Here is a 26,343-nt window from a genome sequence, read left to right as displayed (position 1 = left end):
TACTTTTGTAAGTTTTATTGAATGACTGCAGAAAACAGCCAATACCTTTAGAAAGGCACTAATGCACACAAAGTAAACAGACAATCAAACAAAACCATCAGTTGTTATGCATCTTCAAGACGATATAAAAGGTTTTACCACCAAGTAGTACAAGTACATAATAGTAATCCACCACCCGGTAATGTTTTTAAATATAGTACTTGACACCCTGAAATAAATGTTAAACTGCTACAATTTTTCAAGTGATATTCATCTGGCAATTCTAACCATGCATTGCCACCACTCAGGACGGCACAAAAGAAAAGGTAAGATCATGAAAGTGCAGCTTAGTTAGTCAGACTATTTTTGGTGGCTGCTAGCATCGTTTTGAAGGATGACATCTAAGTAATAAAAATAATAATAATGCCATTATTTTGGGGGATACTAATAATAATATGGAAGCAATTATTACATAAATCATAGCAATTGTAACTAGTTAGAAAGCTAATGAAGGCTTCTAAGGGATAGCTGAAAATACATGAGCTCACTCTAAACCTGTTCTAAAACTGGAACCGTACAAAAGCAGCAGGGTATGGGCCGTCATTTCAGTGGAATCAACATGTCAGGGATTCAGACAGGCCAAATAAATCCTTGTGAGTAGTGTCAGGAATAAAACAAACTGACATGTCCTTTGGTACCATGTCCAAACAGTCTTCACTATACCAACAGGACAGTATGACAGTTCAAAATAGATTAATTGGACGCTGGTCCTGGTTATAAAAATGTGACAGTTTAATGTCAAATTCCATGATAAAAACAGAAAAGTCAGGGACTTAACAATACTTCTCATTTGCCTGGTAACATCTTTGGATTAAAAGAAATATTTAAAAAAAAAAAATTAAAGGATTTAAAGGATCTTTAAACTTAAAACCTGTTGACTTGCAGGTGCCTGTCAATTTCATTCTGAACGAAAAATGTGAAGATATTATATTTCTTCAGGTTAACCAGTATACAAAGGAAAGTAATTTGTATTTTGTCAAACAAAACAAAGATGCAGTTCTCCCCCAAAAAATCCACATTGTCTCTTTCATGATCCATCTTTTAAGCTGCCCAAGATCAGAAATTTGCATGGTCACATTGTTGAGTTGTCCTGCGCCGTTGGCTGGTTTATGGAATTAAAATCAATGGTAATCTCAGTCCTTTTCAGCTTGAATTGCCTAAAACAAAAAGACGAATAAATTAAAACATACAAATGCACATAAAAACAAACAAATGTCTACAATTACTAGTCTAAAGGGTACTTTATACACCGGCGTATGCGCAGGCGACAACTGCCGCATTGCATCACGTGACTGACGCGTTGTGCTCCACAGTAGGTCTGCGACATGTCTGCAAACGGAGGCCGCGCACGCGTCAGAAATTGTTGCTGCGTGTAGAATGTCGCGCATCGTGATCGGTCCGTTATGTCACATGCTGCGATGATGTACGGTTTTCCCCGGCTCGGTCTCGGTTCTTTAAGGGTAATTAATTTGTCACCACAGAGGACAGGATCCACCATGCAGCTTGTTGCTGCTGCGAAACAAACTAGCAGCTGGCAGTTTAGCAGCTGCGTGGGTTATGTCACTTATGTGTGTGTAAAGAAGCCTACACACGCATTTACCACCTTTGCCGCCACCTTCCTGATCGGTTTTGCAACACAATTAAATACATCGTCTAGTAATCTAGGTCCCTTTGTTCTAGCAGGCATGAATATCCATTGTTGTAGCAGTCTTTTCTTGAAAAAAGAATTTCATCCTACCCACAAAATATCTGTGAAGGCAATAAAAAAAAAGGCATACAAAAAGCCATATTTGTGGATTTCTTTAGCTTCTTACTGAACCAGACTCACGCAACAAGTTTAACTTCACTGCTCTGTAAAATACAAAATGTTAGCCTTGGATCTTGTGATTTCATGGTACTCAAAGACCTAAATAGAAGAAGCAGAATAAAACAAAAACACACATGACAATACTGTGAATGTTGGATCTTGATTTTCCATGAATGCAGTATCACTGGTTATTGTCCTTTGTCAATTTCCATTGGTCGACATTTAAATGCACCAACTTCTGCCATGCAAAAGACCTCAACAATCCCTTCAGTTCCATTTAAGATTCCTTTGTTTGACACTGAATGAGTCTCCTAAAGGCCAATACCGACACTATCAAGCCTGGTGCTGACCGTACAAAACCACAAAACAACGGTGCCTCAATTGTGAAGTACAAACGACAGACCTTTACCTTTACCAGACGTTTCATAAGTGTCAACAATACTCCAAAAGACTGGAGCTCGCTTTAACTCAGAATCATAACTTAATGTTACACAGGTTTTTATTATTTTAAAGGAATGCTTATTTAATTTTAGAAGCGTGGCTTGATTGGTACTTGGTAGTAATTAGTTTAGCCTGAAAAAACAAGAGCTGAAAAATCCGTCTATATTGATATATTTCACTTTCATGGCACCATCTTCAACACATGGGTACATCCATGTTAGGTCCAATGAATGTTTGTAATTCACTGCTGGACAATAGACACACATTGGAAAATGAGGAGGACACGAAGAAAAACAATGCCATAATGCAGTCCTGGCCAACCCGCGGCTCTTTGGCCGGCTTCATGCGGCTCCTGAAGCCCTTTTCGAAAATGAGCTTAGCTGGGCGCGGCGTGCCGTCAACCCCATTATAGTGTTTGTGATGAGGGGCGGGGAGCACGGAATGGTGCGGTAAAAGTTCCTTGCTATCGTCCTGGTCTTGTTTTGCTGCAAAATAATTAGACGTTCTTCCTAAAATGTCATTTTACTCACAAGTGTAGCATTTTAACACCTCACTTCCGGGTTTGTGTTATGCGGGTGCCTGTATTCGCAATACAGCCATCTGATTGACTGAGTAACCCACACGATGATTTGTCTGAAGACATTCACAACATGCCGTGGAGAGCAGTGTCTGTGGCTGAGACTTCTATTTCACACGACTTCCACCCCTTCCCTCGGACAACACATGAAAGATAAGTTCCCTTTATTCACAGTGTTCCTGTGTTTCTGACTTGATAAGCAAAGAAATCACTGTCATTAGACAGTAGCACATTTCTAATGCTAAAAATGAGAAATATGATACTGTCAAATTAGTGACCAGACCATGAACTTTCTAGCAATACAGTGAGGCTTACTGTTGAGAATAACACTATTTTGGGTGTCCGCTGATAGTGTAGTGGTACACATGCCTGAGTTGTGTGCGGGCAGCGTGGGATCGATTCCCGCTCAGTGACAGTGTCTATGTGTGCCCTGCGACTGGCTGGCGACCAGTTCGGGGTGTAGTCTGCCTTCGCCCATTGACGGCTGGGATAGGCTCCAGCAACTCCCCGCGACCCTATATAGGATAAGCGGTTTGGAAGATGACATGACATGACATGACTATTTTGGGTCAAAAATGGACCGATCCACTACTTGAGTCAATTCGACCCAACTTTCTACCAAAAAATGGGTAGTTTTCTCCAAAACACCGCTTATCCTCACAAGGGGCATGCTGGAGCCTATCCCAGCCGTCTTTGGGCAGTAGGTGGCGGACACCCTGAATTGGTTGCCAGCCAATCGCAGGGCACACAGAGACAAACATCCGCACTCACAATCACACCTAGGGGCAATTTAGAGTATCCAATCAACTTACCATGCATGTTTTTGGAATGTGGGAGGAAACCGGAGTACCCGGAGAAAACCCACGCAGGCACGGGGAGAACAAGCAAACTACACACAGGGAGGCCGGAGACGGGATCAAACCCATGACCTCTGAACTGTGAGGCGGACGTGCTAACCAGTCGACACCATGCCGCCCCCATATAAATCAAATTAATAAAATTGTGCGCTTGGTACACATCATTTCCACCGAGCTCCGATGGTAACATTTAGCTAACATCCACACATTACAAGAAAGTTACGGTAAGATAACTTTAAATTCACCGAAACGGTCGAAGAGCGAGTAAATAAGTACCTTATTTAATTGCCGACCATATAGAATGTTTCCAAGTCTCCAAAAGTATTTTTGTATTCAGTCGTAATTATCTGTTCTCTCCTTCGCTCTCATGCATGCGTGTGTGTGTGGATGGCTGATGATGCAAGACCATGCACGGCCAGACACGGCGCCTTTTAAAGGAACACTACACTATGTCGTATAGCTGGATTGATAGTCAAATAGTCTTTTTATCATATTATTTTATCACATCACATTTTATTTATATAGCACTTTTCATACATAAAAATGCAACTCAAAGTGCTTTAAAACATTCAAAGCAAAACATAGAATTATCTTCAATCAAAAGAAAAGATAAATTATTTAAAAGTTGTTGAAAGCCAAACTAAAAAGGTGTGTCTTGAGCTTCCTCTTAAAAATATCAACAGTCTCTGCAGACCTGACATCCTCTGGCAGGCTATTCCAAAGGTGAGGACCAAAACGGCTGAATGCAGCCTCGCCATGCATTTTGGTCCTCACCCTTGGAATAAATAAAAGGCCGGCGCCAGAGGACCTCAGGATCCGCGAGGGCTGGTATGATAAAAGCAAATCAGATAAATAAGATGGCCCAAGACCATTAAAACATTTATAAACTAATAAAAGTACTTTAAAATCGATCCTGAAACACACAGGGAGCCAATGCAGCAATTTCAAAACTGGCGTAATGTGCTCCCGCCCTCTGGTTCTCGTCAGCACCCGAGCGGCTGAATTCTGCAGTAGTTGCAGTGGTGAAATGCTCTTTTTCGGGAGGCCAGAGAGCAGGGCATTACAGTAATCTAAACGACAGGAAATAAAGGCATGCATCAGCACTTCCGTGTTAGCCTGAGAGAGAAACGGGCGGACTCTGGCGATATTCTTAAGGTGATAAAAAACAATCTTGGTTACATTTTTAATATGAGGAATAAAACTGAGCTCAGAGTCAAAAATGACGCCAAGGTTCTTCACACAGTGTGAGGGATTAAAAATGTGTAGTTTTGGTAAAAGCTTCTCTCTCTGACCTTCGGGACCGATAACTAAAACCTCAGTCTTGTCCTGATTGAGCTGTAGGAAATTATCTGCCATCCATGACTTGATATCTAAAATGCAATTTAAAAGGGTATCAATGGGTCCTGTGTCATCAGGAGACACGGCAATATACAGCTGCGTGTCATCAGCATAGCTGTGAAAGCTGATGCCGTGTCCCCTGATGACATCCCCGAGGGGAAGCATATAAAGATTAAAAAGTAGGGGGCCTAAAATCGAACCTTGAGGAACCCCACATTTAATTTCATGAGTTTTAGAGGAACAGGTATCCATACTTACAAAGAAATATCGGTCTGTGAGATAGGAATAAAACCAGTCAAAAACAGTACCAGAGATGCCCACTAGATTTTTAAGTCTATTTAATAAAATTTGGTGATCTACTGTATCAAAAGCAGCGCTTAGATCCAGTAGCACCAAGACTGTGAGTTTTCTCACGTCTGCAGTGCACCTAATATCATTTAAAATCCTTAAAAGAGCAGTCTCCGTACTGTGGTTCATCCTAAAACCAGATTGATATTTCTCCAAAATATTATTTGTCTTTAAAAAATGATTCAACTGGATGAAAACCAGTTTTTCTAAAATCTTACTTAAAAACGGTAAGTTGGATACGGGTCTGTAATTATTAAAAACGCTCGGGTCAGAACCGCTCTTCTTCAGAAGGGGCTTCACCACCGCCGTTTGTTCCTCAAAAAATCCATAAAATGTCTTAAAAAGAAATGTGGGAATTGGATCCAAAAGGCAGGTTGTTGGGTTTACCTGGGAGAAAACTCGAACAAGTGTCCTTGCATCAACCAGGGCAAAACTTTCCAGTGTTTCCTCATGTAAATATGATTGTCCGGGTTTATTAAAACTTGTGTTTTGACGGGCTAAAAGACTGGATCTTATGTCATCAATTTTACTTCTGAAGTGGTCTGCAAAGTCCTCACAGAGAGCATCTGTTGGTCTCTGTGGGGACTTATTAAAATCAGAACTAGTTAAAAGTTCAAAGGTGGAGAAGAGAACCCTGGGGTTGTTTTTATTGACTGTAATGAGGTTTGAGAAATAGGAAGATCTTGCCAGTTTTACTGTTTTATTGTAGGATTTCAGTTGTTCGCATAAAATTTCATAGTGTACTGTAAGTTAACTTTTTCTCCACCTCCTCTCTGCACTCCTGCATTTTCTCTTTGATATTTTGATAGCATTGTTTCTCCACGGGGTACAGTCTTTGTTTTTGTTGTTTTAATTAAAAGTGGAGCTACTGAATCTAATGATGATTTAAGATGTAGGTTAAAATTGTCAACAATAAGATCACAGGGTGCAGGTAAAATGTCAGCAGGAGTGCTTTTTAAGATCTCGGTAAAATTTGCAGCCACCTCAGAAGATAGGTAGCGTTTCTTCACTGTTCTGACCGGGACTGCTAGATGGTTAAAACTGGCGATGTTAAAATAGACACAGTAGTGGTCTGACACTGCCAAGTCAACAACAGAGGACACACCAGCAGACAAGCCATAGGTTATAACCAAATCCAGGGTGTGTCCTCTGTTGTGAGTTGGCTGCAAGACGTGCTGTTTAAAATCCAAGCAGTTTAAAAGGTTTGAAAAATCTCTGGATAGTGGGTCCGAGATGTTGTCCATGTGTATATTAAAATAGCCAGTTATTAATATCCTGTTATAACTGGAATATAAAATGGATAAGAATTCTGAAAATTCTGTAATAAAAGAAGTGGAATGATGGGGAGGTCTATAGACGGTAATGCAGAGAATAGGGGGACTGCTAAAAACAAAGGCATGGTGTTCAAACGATAAATAGCTGCTAAAAATGATCTCCTTTGATAAAAGAGTATTAATAAAAATTGATGCAGTCCCGCCTCCTCTTTTGCCATCCCTTGTAGAAAATAAAAAGTTAAAATTCGGTGGGCAAGCCTCGTTGAGAGCAACTGGAGCATCTGTACCAAGCCATGTCTCAGACAAAAGTATACCATGTAAATTATTGTCTAAAATCAGGTCGTTTATGATAAAAGTTTTGTTTAAAAGGGAGCGCACGTTCAGCACGGCCAGATTAATTATTGTGCTGGACGTGCGCTCATGGTGGTACGAATGAGCAGTATTAACATATACTAGATTACCACTGTTAAAACCACGTTGTTTGTGTGTGCAAGGGAAGCGTCTGCCGGTGATGGTTTCAATGGGAAAGTTGTCCGATAGTGGTAATGATAATGAGGGCCTGCAGGGGGAGCTAGTGAGGGTGGTTTTAATTACTTATTTAACACAATATTAGATTTTAACCGTTTAAATTATTCATGCATTTTACTGCCTTTTAGGATTTATCTTTATGTTCTTTATGTGGGTTAAAATAACATGTGAAATGATATGCAGGTAATAATGTGTTAATAATTTTACACAAGTCGCTCCAGAGTATAAGTCGCACCCCCAGCCAAACTATGAAAAAAACCTGCGACTTATAGTCCCGAAAATACGGTACATTGTCAACACTCACTCTTGTAAGAAGACTAAGGCTGCGTTCATACCAACTGCGTTGGGAGTGTTTCTGGTGGTGTGTTTCAATTGGAGTCAATGTAGTTCACGCAGGCGGGCACGGTTGTGTGCGGGGCGGCGCGAATGATGCGTTTGGAGCGGTGGGACGCGGAGCGAAGCACCAATAATCCACTCATTCGCCCCATTCGTCGTGTATAAAACATTTCGTCTCACGGCAGGTAATCAGCATTGGGCATACTACATCACACACAGCCACACAGCGTGCTGTTCACTCAGCGGCTTTTTTTATTTATATATTTTTTTTTTTACAGTTCTTGAACTTTACCAAGACAAGCAATATTTTTAGCATTAGCATAGTGTGTCGGCCACTTGATTGTGATGTCGAAAAATGCTGTCATCTCTACTACCAAGCGAAGCCCCTCCACTCTCCGCTGTGCACGAATGAGCGGCTGCAGCATTCAGGTTTCAAATTTCCCGAGGTCAAACGCTAGCGAATGAAGCGAAGCGGAACGCTTCATCCGCGTTTGGTGTGAACGTAGCATAAGGCAGAAAAGCTGTGCTTCACTGTTTATCCGCATTTGTCACTTCCCGTTTGTCACTTCCCGAGCGATGATTTGCTAGCTAATAGCCAATTAGAGTGACCAAATGTCACAACTCACGACGCTGATTCAACATGCTGAAACGCCTACCAGACGCTTCCTGACACGGTCCGACATTACGACGGTGGTCACTACACCAATCAGATGCTACGACGCTGCCCGACCTCCAACGTCGGATTTTACATAAAAGAGAAATCAACCCAAACACACATTTTTTTCAAGAATGTGTTCCCAGCTGGCCCACTAGGTGAAACACGGCATTCTGATTAATATTACTTTTGTGGAATATGAGTTAAGCAGCAATATCCACCCCTTTTTAGTCATCACAGGGTCCGACATTTTGTCACTTCTGTCGACTGAATCAACTGCTCAGGGCTCAGGTAACGACCAATCACAGCTGACTAACAAAATATATGTGGACAGACTGTGTTGGAAGAATGGGGGCAGGACATGTGGAAAACAGGTAGGGGTCTGCGAATGTGTGCGTTGGTGACAGTGGCCTCACCGCAGCACCTGACAGAGCCACTCTGTCACATAAAACTACAATTAAACAAACGAACACACACAAATAAAATACTTTGTTCAGATATTGTGCAGTTTTGGTGTTGCTGGCAGCAGGCGTGTCAGCAATCAGCCGCACATGCCAGCTGCCTCCTGACACGTCAAGTGCTGTCAAAACATCTCTCAAGTAGGCGAATGCTGATCACAGAAATTGCACAAGGTCTAAAGGAAGAAGTAAAAAAATTGGACTTAAGAAGACATGATACACGTTTTTGAGACAACATACCAGCGTTCAAGCAATCAATGCATACAAGAGTGCTTCTTGGATGTTTTGAGTTTCCTCAAAACTGTCTCTTTGGTGCTCTTCAGTCGAGGGATCAATGCAGGACTTAAAAAAAAAAAAAAAAGGAAACTGAGGCACTCAAAGTATTTCCGATTAAAAGGCCTTTATTTCAACATGGCCAGTTGAAGATAATGCCTACGCGTTTCAGCCTTGGTAGGCCATCTTCTAGCTTGCCCTGAAGAAGGCCTACCAAGGCTGAAACGCGTAGGCATTATCTCCAACTGGGCATGTTAAAGTAAAGGCCTTATAATCGGAAATACTTTGAGTGCCTCAGTTTCCATTTTTTTTGAAGAACATACCAGGGTTTTTCCTGACTCAGATTGAGGCAGAAGTGGTACCATGTTGACCATGCACCATGACGTGCATGTATTCTGTAAATTCAATTTACTCACTTTCTTTTACAGGGAACATACATTAAAAGGGAAATCAACCCAAACGGATTTTTTTTTTCAAGAATATGTTCCTAGCAGGCCCACCATTTGAAACATAGCATTTTGATTAATATTGTGTTTGTGGAATATGAGTTAAGTAGCAAAATCCACCCCTTTTTAGCCATCTCAGGGGGCGGCCATTTTGTCACTTCTGTCGACTTAAAATGACATCATAACTGCTCAGGGCTCAGGTAACGACCAATCAGGGCCCAGCTTCAGAAAACAGGTCAGCCGTGATTGGTCGTTACCTGAGTCCTGAGCAGTTAATTCGGTCCTGTATAGATTATACATAAGTAAGTCTGGATATGTAAATTGCCACGTTAACGGCGAAATCAACCTAAAGACATTTTTTCAAGAATATGTTCCCAGCAGGCCCACTACTTGAAACACGGCATTCTGATTAATATTGTGTTTGTGGAATATGAGTTAAGCAGCAAAATCCACGGCTCAGTTTCTGAACACAGGTCAGCTGTGATTGGTTGTTACCTGAGCCCTGAGAAGTTATGTCATTTTCAGTAAAAGACAAAATGGCCGCCCCCCTATGATGACTAAAAACGGGTCAATTAACTCTTATTCCACAAACACAATATTTATCAAAATGCCATGTTTTAACTAGTGGGCTTGCATAGAACATATTCTTGAAAAAATTATGTTTGGGTTGACTTCCACTTTAAGTTAAGAGTTCCAATAAGAATGCCTATTATCACATTAAAGCATTCATTCATTAACACCAGCGCCACCATTTTTAAAGTGTTACTGCAAAGAGCCACATTATACATGTGGGTGCACACAAAATAGACCAGCATGTGAGCTATGATAGCTTTGCTATTTGCTATCTTGTTGTTTGTTTGTTTGTTTGGTTGTTTGTTTGTTTGTTTGGTTGGTTGTGTTTTTGTGAGGTTGCCATTACAACAAAAACTGTGTTAAGACGTCCTGTGTTGAACTTTGTATTTCTGTTGTCAAAAAACATGAAATGGTTACTCACTGCAACTGTACTCCTGCCATGTTGAGTAGTCTTCTTGAGGCAGTCATCTCGGGTGTGTCATGATATTTATCAGAAAGATAGACGACCACCTTAATACCTGGACAGAGGGTAAGTGCGACTAAGAAACGAAACAAAAAATAAATTACAAATGATTTCCAGTATTTTGCAAGGTTTGTCAGAAAAGTCCAGTTCCTAAACAACTTTATATGTATTATACTTGTATTATTTAAACAAAATACTACTTTGTATTAGGATACTAATTAGAATGTTTTGATAACATTAAAAAATACATTCGGTACATTTTTTAACACTTAAAAACATTTTTTACACACTAATTTCTATTTATATAAAGGTACTTACAAAAGCCTTAGGGCACGAAAAAGAATGAACGATGGAAGCCTAGCGAGTTATTTCGGACTGATGACCATTGATTGTAGATGGACACTGATTGTAAATAAGTAAAATAGCAAAGTGATGTGATTTCACCTACATCATTCTTCTTATGTCAGATTTTATAGATTGATAGAAACCCCATATTATTTAGATATTTGTAGCCATTATCAATGTTTACTCCACTGAGGGACTTTTTTATGTTTTTGAAATATCCGGTACCATTTGAATGCACCTCGTGTATTGCCGAATGCGAGAGGTGTCAATGTTTCATGTCGTGTTACCGTTATGATCCTATCCGTTTGAAACGTGAAAGTTGTATGTATTATAAACAATAATACAGATATTCAGTCATAAGCATCTCCCTGTTTCATGGCACGAGTGATCCAAGTGATCAGCCCTCAACAAACACACTACATCCGGATCTGCATTTTAAGCTAGCGCTTGCTTGATATTTGGAGACCCAACCGACCATGTACATATTGTTTTTTACAACAGTAGTAGCTAACAGTATTTCTAATTCGACATCGAATACTGGATGATAGTGGTGTAATGGTATACATGGGTATATTAATACATTTCAGTATGGCATGTTCGGTTCGGGCCACCTTGCGTACCATTTCTGATCAGTTTTTATTATTAGCGCGAGCTTACAGACAGGCGCTATTGACTGTTGCATGCGGGAGAGGAGGGTGGCAGCACAAAAGAGGAGCCAGTACGCCAGAAGCTGTGATAAATCATAAATGTATGGACAAATGGCATTATTATGGCATACGCAAACAAGCCAGAGCTCGAAGGTCCCCCGTACACTGCGGTCTCCTGTTTGGGAACATTCTGGCTTTGCTGTTAAAATCGCCGATGGGGAAAGGTACGTGGATAAGTCCCAAAGTTGTGTGCCGACATTGCTGCATGAGATCGGCGACTATGTTGCAGGTAGCACGTCTAAAGGCCCTGATACACCAAATCGACGTTCACCAACAGTGACAGACGCTTACCCCCTGTGGCGTTCGGCCGGCTGTCGACACGTCACGCTGGCAAAACACACCGCAATGACAAGACAGCGACGCTGACCAATAAAGTACCTTCTGCGCCTGCATGAGATGTAATACCCTTCCATTCCATCGGCGGCGGTAGTCATTATTTCTCATTGTTAGAAAACTCCAACCGGAAAGCTGTAGGCCGGGGGCGGATTATAACAACGTAAACAATGCATTCAGCTATATTCTTCGCTCACGATGAACTCCCACGCGAAGTAATCCCTCACGTTCTCGGCACGGTATTATGAAATACTTACATTTTCGACCCTCGCTCTTGTACTTGTAAGAAGATTAAGGCAGTGAAGGCGTGCTCACTGTTTATCCACATTTGGCACATCCCGTTGGTACTCCAAGCGCTGATTTGCTAGCTACAGCCAATCAGAGTGACCATATGTCACGACTGCCGACACCGATTCAACATGCGTAAATGCCCCCCAGACGCTTAGAGACGGGTTACGACACTACGACGGTGGCCACTACACCGATCAGAGGGCGCTTAAAGACGCCACGACGCTTCACGACCTCCGACGTCGGTTTGGTGTATCAGGGCCTTAACATGATAGCACACATAAAACGGCATCATCCGACTTTGAATGTTTCTTAGATGAGGAAGCAAGCAGTCTTTATAGCCAAAAACAAACTACAACAGCTCTCTTTTCTTTCTCCGCTGCTCCTCTCGCTTGCCGTACGATGCATTCATGAACCTCGGAAACATCACAGCTGAGCAAAACACAAATCCGACCACAACACAGATAACCCAATTCGTTACAATATGCTGTTGAACATTCAAAGATTTTAATGCCTAAAAAGTGTAAATAATTTCATAAAGACTTTAAAGTTACTGTATTTTTTCATTATAAAGAGTTTTAATATAGTTAGCAATAATTGTAACTTTTATTGTATGTATTTTCTTTCATCACAAAAAGTGTATATATGTACTGTAATGACAACTTGTCTTTAACTTGAATACTTAATGTGTCATAGTCATAGGCTATTGCTGCTGAGTTTTTAAAGATTTCAGTGTCTTAATAACTTAGAAAATTAAGAGACCTTTATTGTAACTGTATTTTTTATTCTGGTGTAATTTCTTAGAATATCACCTGGATGGTTCGCTTTTATTTTTTTCTAAAAAAAATTAACTGTTTACTTGTCATCTTTTCAAAACAAACATATTTTTTAAAAAAAAACGTTTTTTTTCGCACCGAAAATATACCAAACTGAAGTTTCTAAGAAACCGAACCGAAATGTGATTTAGCGTACCGTTACACCCCTACTGGATGACAAGCGCGCAGTCTCAGATACCAAAATGCAGAGCGGGTCATGAGTGCCTCAGTGAATGGGAGCGAGTTGAATGGGAAGCTGTCATTTAGCGAGCAAATAGTGCTCGTTGAAGTGGAAGTCAACCCAAACATATTTTAGAATATGAGAAGAATATGTTCTATGCAAGCCCATTAGTTGAAACAAGGCATTCTGATAAATATTGTGTTTGTGGAATAAGAGTCAATCCACCCGTTTTTAGCCATCTCTGGGGGCTTTTGTCACTTCTGTCGAGTGAAAATGACATCATAACTTCTCAGGGCTCAGGTAACAACCAATCACGGCTGACCTGTGGTCAGAAACTGAGCCGTGGATTTTGCTACTTAACTCATATTCCACAAACACAATATTAATGAGAATGCCGTGTTACCGGCCCAGACTTAGATATTTTTGTATAATCTATACAGGACCGAATTAACATGATGCACATCGAGGGTTGGAGCATTGTTTGAATTTGGGCAATTCCGATTCCTCGATTCAATTCCGGTTCCTAACGATTCCGATTCTTTTTTTTTTTTTTTTGTCATGTATTTGTTTCATGAACTTTTCTACTGTTTACGAATTCTCATTTTATTTTCTCAATGGATATTTTTGACAAATAAATTAATATCAAACCCTTGAGTGAATTATTTTATGAATTATCCACAAGAGAGCTTCATTTTGGAGCAGCTCAAGAAAATACAATACAATAATGCATTTTATAGCTATTTAATAATGCATCTTATAGCTATTTAATTAACACCCATGGGCAAGCCAAGTGTGCAAATAAAAAGAAAAACTTGTGCTCAATGTGGACATTAAACATATTTCATTTGTATACTTACCCGATTCTTACTTCACTGGCAGCATTGTGAACATGCGTGCGCAAGCAGTGAGCACACTAAGCATTGTAGGAAGTCTCGACGGGGAGGAAGGCATTTCAGAACACCGGTAGGTCGAAGCAAAGAGTCAAAGACCGAACACTAACAATTCTACGCCATGTAAGTGGAGGTGTTTAATCATATTAGACATGCAACATTGTTTGTGTTGTGTAATTGTTTGGTGGTATGCTTTTATTTTGAAGGCCGGGAATAGGATTAGAGGTGGAAGTGTGTGCAAAATAAATAAGTAATTTGCTGGAAAACGAACAACTTCTTGCCGTCTGTTGAACCCATGTATTTACAGAATACGACACTTTGCACGAGATTATTTTTTGTGCGTTGCACTGAGCAGCTTGGTCTTTTGTTTTTTATGAAGCGGAGCCACACTTTTGACCTGTGTCGATCATACATAATTATCACACCCCGCGAGCATTATCCTGTAGTCCTCGGTGCTGTCTGTGTGATTTCGGCAGAATCGGTACTTGCTGCTCACTGGCGCAGTGCGCACGCACATTTCCTATTGGTTGTACTTTGCTCGTGTCTGTCGTTTGATCAGCGCCGTACTTTGTTTGTTTTGGGCGGCTTTCTCCGCGAGATGGATTAGGAATCGAAATGTGGCACGACATTTGAAAACCTGAACGATTCCGGGAAAACTGAAGTGCTAGTCCCGATTCCACTCAGTTCTCGATTCCCGGTACCCAACCCTATGCGCATCGCAGACAGGCTTCCGCCTTGTGCATTAAAACGTGCACTCGCGCGAGTGCAACCCATTTTTTACCGGCACACACTGAAAAGTTGGCCGCATTTGCGAGCATATTGGGCGCACTTTTGAGCCCTGAATGGGGAAAGCTGTTAGAAAATACGAGCTTCGTCACGTAACAAATGAAACTCTTATCTGAAGGCACCGCTGTATCCATGTTATTGTAAATGTAAACATCACACAGAGCTGTTTTAAATACAGCTGTTACGTTGTGTAGCTATGAGAGCAAAAATAGACAGCTTCATTAAAGTTCCATTAAACCACTAACCGTTAAAATTATGTGTGCGCAAAAACAGCATTTTTCTCAGCATTTCAACTTAAATCAACCATCAACAAATGAATAGAATCAACATCAGCCAGTCAATAGTAATTACAAGAGAGTCAGAGTGTGTAATTTTGTGCAATGTGTGTCGCAGACGCCAACCTGATTGGATGATGAGTTTCGCACATTCGTTGCAAGGGAACAGTGCTACATAAATGGTGCAGCCCTTCACATCAGCACTGTTCTTGTTCATGATGGCATTTAGCTCCGCATGGCACACTGCAGGACACAACCTGGTGATTAATACAATCCACCTGTGGACATACTGATTGTGGAGTTCCAGTGATTGTCAAGAAGCACTATTAACAATCTCAGTTTCTGGTCAGTGTTGCATTGGTTCTGAATTTGTCCAGAATATAATTTTGAAAAACAAAAACAGAGAGCATCTTTTTACAAAACCTAATGAAAATAAAATGTCAAACGGATAATGTTTCAGACATTTGTCAGAGTGGCATAAAATGTCAATCATTTAGGCTAGGTTCACACCGCAGGAAAATGCGACCCAAATAGGATATTTTTTGCCAATATGCGACCTGTAACTGTTTTTTTATGATGTCTGAACTGCTCAGTTCTGATTTTTTTCAAATCCGACCTTGGTCGCTTTCATATATGGTTCGAGATCAGATATGTATCCGATTTTTTTTTATCTTCATTTTTAATCTGCAAAAATGTTTTAAGTAACAGTATCACCTTTGTATTTAACTTTAATTCCACTTGAAAAAATGAAACATAAAGTGGACATTTGTGGTGATAGTAGAAGCCACGTAGATGGGAATGACATGACATCATCTTTAGTGACTTCCAGATAGAAAGGAGTTTGAAAGCCACGCCTCATTTCCTCAAAATACTGTATTTCTACTTCCTCCTGAATCGCTCCTCGGTAGATGTGAGATAATAAAAAAGTCGGTGGCCCCTACACGCTGGACCACATTACTTCTGTAACTACTACGCTTAAAGGAGAAGTCAACCCAAAGATATTTTTTTTTCAAGAATCTGTTCCCAGCAGGTCCACTAGTTGAAACACGGCATTCTGAATAATTTTTCGTTTGTGGAATATAAATTAAGCAGCAAAATGCACTCGTTTTCAGCCATCTCTGGGGGCGGCCACTTTGTCTTCTGTCGACTGAAACCAGAAATCAGAACTGCTCACAACGACCAACCACGGCTGACCTGTTTTCTGAATCTGAGCCGTGATTGGTCGAAAAAAATATGTTTGGGTTGACTTCCGCTTTAAAGTAGAGATAGACAGATTTCTTATATTTGGCATTTTGGCGATTATCGGCATCAGCCTTTTTTATTAATTTGGTGGCCGATAATCAATTAAAAACTCTTTTGGCTCGCAGCGCACGTCTCTTTCTGCTGTCTCCTGAGGCTGTGACTGTGTCCGGCATTGACCCGCCCCAGCACTATCTGATTGGTTGCTCGTGCAGTGGGTAACAGCCAATCAGCAGTCAAAGCTGCTTGTTGCTTCGAGAGTTAAGCAAGAGCACTGCGTTTCAAGACTCACACGCACCGTAAGAGGAGAAAATATTGCAAACGGTCCAGTGAGCGAAGGTAAGTTAAGGCTACAGACATTGGCAAAATTGTAATACAGTAAATCTCTTCTACAACTCACAACTACTTGTAACATTACTATGAGCCCATTAACGTTATATAAACACAAGTGAAGCAGCAGCTCTGCTCACTCTCAGTCACTCTACACATGCCTTAAGTGTAAATCACTTGAATTTAGAGCAATTTTAATTCAGTGCAAAACACATCAAGTTATCTTGTGTAATAAATGTGCTATATAAATAAAGCTGTCTCCCCCCGCTAGTAGTTAGCTGGCAGAATAACTCCCAACTAGCCATTAATTTGCTGCGTCTACCCCATGGCTGCGGAGAAAGGCTGAACCACTTGAAATAAGGTTGCTGATAAAATTGATAGGGAATAAGAAGTGAGTGAATGCATGTGAGTGTATGTGTCTGTGTTTGTAAGCCACATTAAAGCTGATGCAGAAATTCATAGTAAAGTACTGCGAGTGAAAGTCAGTTTCGGCTGTGCTCGTGTCACGACTTTCTGCCACAGAAAGCCAGGATGACGAAGATAGCAGCTGCATATGAGATACGCAAGAATGAAGGAACACCCACAAAAAGAAACGGAGAGAAGACAGTCGCATTGATGAGATGTTCATTTCGCTGCTGGCCAGTTGCTGCGTTGAGGATTTTTTTTTTTAACTTTAAAACAAAGATAATAAGTGATACGTGAAAGATGAACATTTGTATTACAGTATATTGAATTTGGGGAAAACTATTACTATTGTAAACTTAAAGGAGATACTGTATTTAATTGTACGTTAAGACATGCTGCTGAGTTTGGGAGCTCCCTGTACATTTTGTTAGAATTTTAAAACGTTTAAAAGTTGTCCATTTTCTAAGATATAAAAAAACGTTAACATCTTGCAAATAACAAAAGCTGTTTAATAAACATGTGCTTAAAGTCATATAAACAGTGAAAAGCTGGAGTTTTTATTCTAAAATTATACACCAATTTTTTCCTTTTTTAATGCATAATAATATTGGCTTCAAATATCGGTTATCGGCCTCCTGGACTACTAATAATCGGTATCGGTATCGGCCCTGGAAAACCCATATCGGTCTATCCCTACTTTTTCTATCTATCCCGACGTTTTTTCTTCTTCTGCGCATGCGGGTCACTTTGAGGATGTATATGTTCACACACTAGACGGACAGGAGTCGCATTTAATATGGAATGTGAACGCTTACACACGCATAAAAAATAATCCGGATTTCACCCCAAAATCCGAATCAAGCATTAAGACCTGCAGTATGAACCTAGCCTTAGATGACCAATACACAGTGTCCTGCATTCCCTATTTTTGGGCGGTGGCACTATTGGGCCACCATGAGCCACCATGTGGTGGCCCTACCAGAACCGACACTAGCTCAATACAGTATATTCAAGTTGAGGTGTCATAATTACACCTAATTGATTACCAAATTATTGGACAAGTATTTTAATAAATTGAGTAATCGTTTAGAGCCATTGTTTAACTTAAAATTGTCCAAATCCTCTTGTTTCAGCCTCGCAACAGTAATTATTCTCAATGATTATTTCATATTTAGCTTATTATTTAAGCCTTTAAGAAAATATTAATTCTGGGTAATTACTTTTTTTCTTTTTTTGCGGTATAAAATTGAAATGAATATTTAACATTTTCTGGGCTTTATATCTTGTTCAAGCCATTCAATATGGAAGGATTTAACCTGTCGTGGAAAAAAAATGTGTAGTGCAGTAAAAAGATCAATGACTGCTGATCAATTTAAGTGGATAAAACTCAAAGTATTGAATATCAACGACAAAAAAAAATAAAAATAAAAAAAATAAAAAAATCAAGAACGTGTTGATTTTATTGTATTAATTCATGAAATTTGTACACGCCCCGTCGGCCAGTGGGCACTATTAATGTAATAATAATAATTATTATTATTATTTTATTTGTATAGCGCTTTTCATATCACTCAAAGACGCTTCACAGCAAAAATAAGTGAGTAAAATAAAACATGCTGTTAAAACAAAAACAGTTAAAACCAACAGAATAAGAAAAAGCAAAGATTAAGTGATGTTAAAAAGCAAGGCGGAATAGGTGAGTCTTGAGGAGTGTTTTGAAGGATATGAGGTCTGTGCAGTTACGAATGTGTTGTGGAAGGGAGTTCCAGAGGGTGGGGGCGGCAACAGAGAAAGCTCGGTCCCCCCAGATTTTGTACTTGGTCGGGGGGATGGCAAGGAGGTTCGCATTTGAGGAGCGGAGGGTAATGTAGAACCACTACTCTCAAAAAGTTACGTCCATTCGGGTTTCAGGTGGAATTTCAGGATGAACCCAAAATGCACTTAGGTTTTACAGGTGAACTCAATTTAACCTTCTCTAAAATGTTGTATCTAGACCTAAATGTTCAATTTTTTACACAACCCGAAGCTGAACTGTAAAATTCAAAACAGGCATTTGATCCATGAATCGACCAATACAATTCCTGTTTCTATTATAATTAAAATGTGTCCTTTATCATGCTGATGGCATTTTAACATTACTAAGACTAAGTGGACATCCAACAACTGATGAAAGGTAATTCACCATTGTGAGGTTTCAAACAGAATGTTCCCGGAGGGAAAGTGGCCACTGAGCGTGGAGTGTCACACGATCAACATCAGTTTGCAACACAGATACAGAAAGACCGGAAGAGTCACATAAGGGTCATCCAATTTTCTTGAAGTGGATGTCCTTGGAAATGTATTGGTCCATTCATGGAACGAACACTTGTAAATGTGGGTGTTCCAGTCCTTATTAGAGAACAGCAAGTTGTGCAAACAGCACTGAAACACTGAACAGTCGGACAAAAAAAGTCAACCTTCCGTAATATGGCTCCTTTAAAATTGTTTACGCAGAATTAAGTCTATGAGAAACAATTCAAACGAAGAAGTTGGAAAAGAATGAAAGGGGGAGTTTTCTGAGCCTCACTTCACTAATCCCGTTACCTCCTTGAGTCTGACCAAAGTACAACCGGAAGTGTCACATTACATCCAAAACATACACAATTACATCTAACAATGAGAACTGCAGCTGGATTTTAACAGTGAGTAGTAGTACGCTACACCGTTAGCAGAAGGAGGTAAAGCAACACAAATTCAAGCCAGCTCTAACAGGACATGGCAGTGACTTATTCAGGAGTAGAATTGGGATCAGCCCTCAGCAGCATCTGAAGGTAGGTAGTGGCCCCATGCCAGCGTTAATGCCAAACGCTGAATATTCACAGACAACGCTGTCCAGCTTCAACACAAAGGCAGCGCTAGTAAGAATAAGCATTAACACTGAACAAGCCAACACAAACAAGCCACGGCTGCTACTGTGGTAGCATGACTTATTTGTAATAGACACTAATGGACACTTATTGTTTGCAGTTTTGGGGGAATGTACAAACAATCAAAAAGAAAAAAGGTGATAAACGTACTTGTCAAGAAGAAAAGTTCATTCCGCACAATGGCTGTCAAATCTTCAACGTGACCACTTAACACCATCACAACATACAAGGTTATGATCTGATGATTTTATATCAGTTAATGTTTTCTTTTTACTTTTCATTCAAGATTTAGTTCGCAATGCTGTTCAACATTAATCTGTTAATTATATAGGTATACAAATTTCATATGCGTTGATGGAACATTATAGAACATTTTGCTAAGCGATGTGTTGTAAACAAACTTGTCTCTTTGTTAGCAGTTAGCAAGCTAGGGCGAGCTCGAAAAGCTTCGACGGGTCATAAAGACGAGTTTATCTGGACACAAACCATTTCATGAAAGACATTTTACACCATTTAACTAGTGATCGATGTACTCTGTCAAACAAAAGCAACATACTTTGTTACGAGACAAAGATCCAGCCGACATGCCCCCAAAGTAATTGCAGGCTCTTGATAGCGTCCCCCCAAGCAACTGCCTCCAATGTGGCGATGTATGTCGTTTTAGCAACTTTTTTCACCATACTAGACCTAAGTAGACAGATGACCAATAACGCTAATGATGGATAAGGCTTCTCCTAGTATTTTCCTTCCGCATGCGGCTCTCAAATATGCGCGCTGTGTTCAAATAATGATACCAGTATCGATAACCGGCATCTGCGTTTTATTTGTTAGTACCGCCCGATCCGATACCAGCGTTTTAATGCGGTATCAGGAAACCACCCGATACCAGGACCGGTATCGGAACAACACTAGTAAAAACCTTGCAAACTCCCCCTTTAATATCAGCTGTATTCTTGTATTATTTTCCTAAATACCATCTATAGCTCAAAGTGTGCTCTGACTCAAAAGTGATTACTTGGAAAAAGTCATGTAATGGTTCATGCTGTTAAGACAGGTCCATTTTTCTTCAAGAATAGCACTCTTACCGTAGGGATATTTCGTGTCCAAACGGTTATCCGCTGACCGAGCCCAAGGTAACAGGTCATCATCGCAGCCATTAGGCATTCCGTTGTAGCCAATGCCAACAATCTTATTTTCCTGGTTCACTATACAAGCCCCGACCTGTGATCACAAAAAGAACGTTAAATTAGTTTTACAACCATTAAATCAGACTTCAACAAATGAAACAAAAAGATGCCCCAAAAGTTGCAAAATACGTGTGATCAGACTTGAGCTTAAACAGCACCGAAAGGAAAAGCCAAGTGGATTTGACTTTTTTTTTTGGTGATTCCACCAGAAAATTAATGCTAGTGATGGCAAAAAGAAATATGTGAATAGCGTGTAGCCAAAATTAAAATGGCCACTCAAAAGGACCAGATAATCTGACTAACAAATTGTACAATTTTTGCTGTGTTGAAGTTTTTCAACAAATAGCGTCAAAATTCATTTAACAGTACACTGTGGTGAACCGTGATAGGACGAGCCGAAAATCCCCACAACCACAACAACCTGCCAAGTGCCAACTGACACGCAGAGAGGCTTGGTATGTCCAGCAGTACCAACACAACACCACTAGGTGACTGTGATGAACTACAAATGTTCTTGCCTTTACAGGGTGCAGCATACTTTTGCAACCATGTCCTGGAGGATTCATCCGATGGACTTCAAATTTCGGATATATCATCTGAGACCTGGGGCAACAACTGGGAACCTTTTTTAAAGTTTTCGATAAACTATATGATGGGGGTGGAGCATCAACTTTGTCGCACATTTTTTTCTTCGCCCTACAGGAGAAAAACCTTAATAACTCCGCTGCACAGGCTCCAAAAAATCCCAAACTTCACCTGTATGTAAAGACTCGCGACCTAAAGACATTTATATGACAGTATTCTGTTATACTTATAGCGCCACCTAGTGACGACAAAAATTGTCATTTTTCACATTTCTATTTATTGCACAGAGCCCGTTGAACGAATCCAACTGAAAATTTGTCAGAAAAGCCTCACGGCGTTGATCTTGCTCAAGACCGAACATTGTGACTTTTTGACAAAGGGCATGGCCATGACGGTGCCGCAAAGTCTGATTATTCACCGTAACAATAAATGCAATTTTAACTTGACTCAGATCATCCAATTTTCTTGAAATTTTTCATGTTTGATGATAGCCAAGGTCCTAGTGCGACCTAGGCTGAAGGAAATGCATGATTTTTTTCTCCTAGCAGGTTAACCGGGTCCAATTCATCTTTGCTAGAAAGAGTGTTTAGATCTTCCTGATATTAAAATACGAAATGTTTTGATTTTTCATGAAAAGCTCTTGCCATGGCAACACGCAGTTCGCCAAAAAAAACACTGATTTTGAGGGTCTTAACATGCACGAAATCTCACGAAACTTTGCACACACATCAGGCCTGGCGAAATCATCAATATTTTTTATTTTATTGTGTAATTTCTAAAAGATGGCTCGCTAGCACCATGGCAATGTTTCAAGAACAGCTACAAATTTACTTTGGGTGCACCTTTTTTAGGCGTTTTTGCAAAGTTGCCCTCAGTTTAAGACAGAAGACAGAAAGTCAGAACACCAACAAAAACCAAAAAACCAGATGAGATTATTTTTCTGGCTAGTAGCTGCGTTGAGGATGCACTTTTCTGTTTTTGAACTTTAAAACAAAGATGTGTGAAGTTATAGTGGATTTTTAGAAAACAATTTACTGTAGTAAACTTTAAAGAGATGTTAGTTTTCATTAAAGTATAAGACATGCATCTGAGCCTGGGAGCTCCCGGCACTTTTTGTTAGACTTTTAAAACAAACCTGACTATTTTCTAAGATCTAAAAAAGCTTTAAAATGTTGTAAATCACAGAAGTATTTTTTAAATATACATGTGCGTAAAGGCATTTAAAGTCAAGTGCTGGATTTTTTATTTTTCTAAATTTTGACACCATTTTAACCCTTTTTTCTACGAATGAACAACAGCTTCAAATATCAATCACTAATAATCGGCATCGGCCCTGAAAAAAGCATATCGGTCTATCTTTATTCAGTACTAGAATTAGAGGTGGGCGATATATATCGTCATCGATATCATCGTCAATCTTGCTTTCACAATGTGTAATTTACATTATCGAGAATTAATACTGCCTCTAAAAGCATAACGACTCGAGTCAGTCGACGGCTGCAAAGTATGAGGAAATGCTGAAAATCCGGGTGCATTGATGGCAGAGGATGAGGGAGTGATAATCACTTGCCAAATCAACGGGCAGGACCCGGTCACGTGACTCTGTCCGCACAGCAGCCGAGCTGTTTCAAACATGGAGGAGTGTCGAGCGGTGATTCATAGCGAGGCGCGAGTCCACATCGTCCGTAGACTGACGTCGGTGGGAATACCATTGTTAGATGTGCCAAAATGGTCACCGTGAAGAGCAATTCTGTTGCACCGCGAGCCATATGGATTACGAGGAAAACCTGGCGACCGCGCAAGCACGCTAAACAAAAGCTTTAAACACACACACTCAGAAAACAGTCGCCGTAACCAACAAATATACACGCACGCACGCAATCACACACTCAGTACTTTGGCAAGCAATTCAAACGTGAAATCCTGGATGATCGGTTAAGATTCAGTTTACACACTTTTAGTCTGCATCATTCATAAACAGCCTATATTCCCGAGGCATGTTGTACAAATTACGGCGGTTTATTAGTGTGACACCAGGATACACCCAAACATGAATAAAGTCACAAGTCTACATATCACAGCGATGAATGAGTGGGAAAATGCACTTTTCTGTAAATTGCAGTTTCGTTATTCAACTTTATTCTAAATACGGTGGCCAATGTATGAGAATGGGTGTTGTCATGACGACGTCTTTCTTTTCTCTCGCTGGGTGACACTTCGTCACACATCAAATAATTTTTTTCTCATTCTGATTGCTCTAGTAGTTGGCAGTGGTACACCAGTACTTACTGCAGCTCAAAATGTCACATCATTTCACATCATTATGGAATAACAGCAGAGAAATTTAAATGACATAAATATTCCCAAAAATCAATGTAAGTCTATACATATTTTTTTGTTCTTTATAGTTAAATATTGTCGTAGCATATCATTGTGTTTTGCAGAAGCTGTATTTAGCAAATTAAAAGAGATGTTGTTCACAAACGCTGTCTATCCACAATTGGTCTGTGAAGCAAGTGTAGATTTAAAATATTTTTGGTTAGAATATCGTCAAATTATCGTTATCGAGTTTTTGGAAAAGATAGAGATTTTTTTTTTTGCCCATATCGCCCACCCCTGACTAGAATTGGTATAATTTCAAAGTTCACCAATCCAGACTTTCTGCTCTTTATTGTTTGCAACAAGACATACAACAGTGACATTTAGTTTTCAGAACCGATAGCTAACTAAGACTTCTGTCATCTTTGTATCGCTTTTCCTTGGAACCAACTTAAAGTGTAAGTCAACACCAAAAATGTTCTTAATAATGTGTTTGACGTGCCTCCACTAGTCTAAACACTGCATTCTGATTAATGCTGTTTTTGTGGAATGAGTTAAGTTGTAAATTCCACCCATTTTTAGCCATCTCGGGGGCGACCATTTTGTCACTTGCTGTCGACTGAAAATGACAGTTGCTCAGGGTTCCCGAAGCTTAGCCGTAATTGGTTGTTACCAGAGCTGGGCATGCCTAACCGCCACCGAGTTCCCGTCTGCATATTTAAACAACCCACATGGTCCTAGTCGATCCGAGTCAGATAAACGGCATCGAGAACGGACCTAACCTGTACCATGTCACACGCGGGTGCCGCACTCCTGCCACGCATTTGAGTAAGGAAAAAATAAATAAATAAAACTGTCTTGTGTACCTTGCGGTCACACAGATGCAATGACATGTGCCCCATTGTGTTTTTATTTCACCGATCACCACGCTGTGCGTGTCAGTTGTTTTTTGTATTTTTTCTTTGTTTGTCGGCTTGTCTGCAGGTGCGCTGCCGTCTCTCAATATGCATACGGGAACTCAGTGGTGGTTAGGCGATGCCCAGCTCTGGTTGTTACCTGAGCAACTCTGATATCATTTTCCTTTGACAGCACGGGACAAAATTCCCGCCCGCTCAGATGGACAAAAATGGGTGGATTTTACTACTTAACTCATATTCCACAAACACAAAATCAATCAGAATGCCGTGTTTAGATTAGTGGAGCTGCAGAAAACATATTCTTGAAAAAAAATGTTTGGGTTTTGACTCCCCTTTAAGACCACACACACGCACAAGCACACACACAAACGTCGCATTACCCTAGCACAAGCAGCAAAGTGCGTGTTACTTTGCATGTATGTTAACGAAAGAAGTCTTGCAACGACAAACTGGAATCGTTTTTAAATTGTGACACACAATACACACTTGTGAGTTCGGGTCTTTGCTCCTCTGAGCTGCCAAAAAGGCCACGGCCATGAAGTACTCGGGCCATTCCAGGTAGTCTTCCCTCTTGGTTGTGCAGCTGCAGAGATACATAATAATAATAATAATAATAATAATAATAATAATAATAATAATAATAATAATAATAATAATAACAACAACAATAACAATAATAAAAACATTAACAAGACTCGGCTTAATAGGTTTTCAAAAGTAATTGTGAGTTCAACGTAAATTCTTCCCGAAGATAGTCGCCTCTCGTCAGACAAGAGACATGTTACCTATTGTCGGGTTTCTGCCGCGGAATGCTTTCCATGATCGTTCAACCTGGTCCGCAAACCTGAACTTTGTTTTGACCACGCTTGTTCAGGCAGTTTGTTGATGCCTTACACTACTTCACAAGAACCGGAAGACATTTCCCGCGCGGAAGTTACGTGTAAATATATTTACCCCGCGTTGTAATTTACAGGTTAAAAAAAATGATCAGAGGATTATGCTCCCGGTTTTAAGTCTATTTATTCGTCAAGCATTTATTTTTCAAGTATAAACCGTATATAATACAGTAAAAGTGCAAATTAAATACCTAAATTCTCAACCGTTTCGCTGCGCAGCAGTACCTGTCAGTCTTAAAGGAGAGTAAACACTTATCCTTTTCCTCCGTGTTAACATTGCCATCCAGTGGCTAATATGCTACAATGCTTCTAAATTGATGATTTACAGGGTACTAATTAGGTCAAACACAAAAACATATATAATCCCAAATATATTACACGAGGATGGATACAAAGATCCTTATATTGCAAACCAAGTATTGCATACAATCTTGAATCCAAATGAATGCAATGTTTGAAAATCAATTAATTGACACTCAAAATTTGGAAGACAAAAAAAAAAAAAAAATTCAACCACTTTAGTTTT

General features: G+C 40.0%; 1 protein-coding gene across 2 annotated transcripts; it reads right to left on the bottom strand.

Moving 5' to 3' along the window:
* Positions 1–25,869, bottom strand: dctd (dCMP deaminase). Of its 2 annotated transcripts, XM_086034619.1 has the most exons (6): positions 25,707–25,869; positions 25,408–25,504; positions 20,999–21,134; positions 15,160–15,276; positions 10,372–10,468; positions 1–1,196 (listed from the first exon to the last, which is right to left on the bottom strand). In XM_086034619.1, the coding sequence occupies exons 1-6, from the start codon at positions 25,739–25,741 to the stop codon at positions 1,112–1,114; spliced, it is 567 nt and encodes a 188-aa protein (XP_085890745.1). In that variant the 5' UTR covers positions 25,742–25,869; the 3' UTR covers positions 1–1,111. The 2 variants fall into 2 exon arrangements, with proteins under 2 accessions (XP_085890745.1, XP_085890746.1); XM_086034620.1 differs by lacking the exon at positions 15,160–15,276.
* Between the last annotated feature and the right edge of the window lie 474 nt (positions 25,870–26,343).

Source organism: Filicampus tigris, chromosome 6, assembly GCF_054856515.1.
Source record: "Filicampus tigris isolate MCC_2025a chromosome 6, RoL_Ftig_1.0, whole genome shotgun sequence".
NCBI lineage: Eukaryota > Metazoa > Chordata > Actinopteri > Syngnathiformes > Syngnathidae > Filicampus > Filicampus tigris.
The sequence above is the reverse complement of the archived record's forward strand: the minus strand, read 5'-3'. Positions and strand labels throughout refer to the sequence as shown.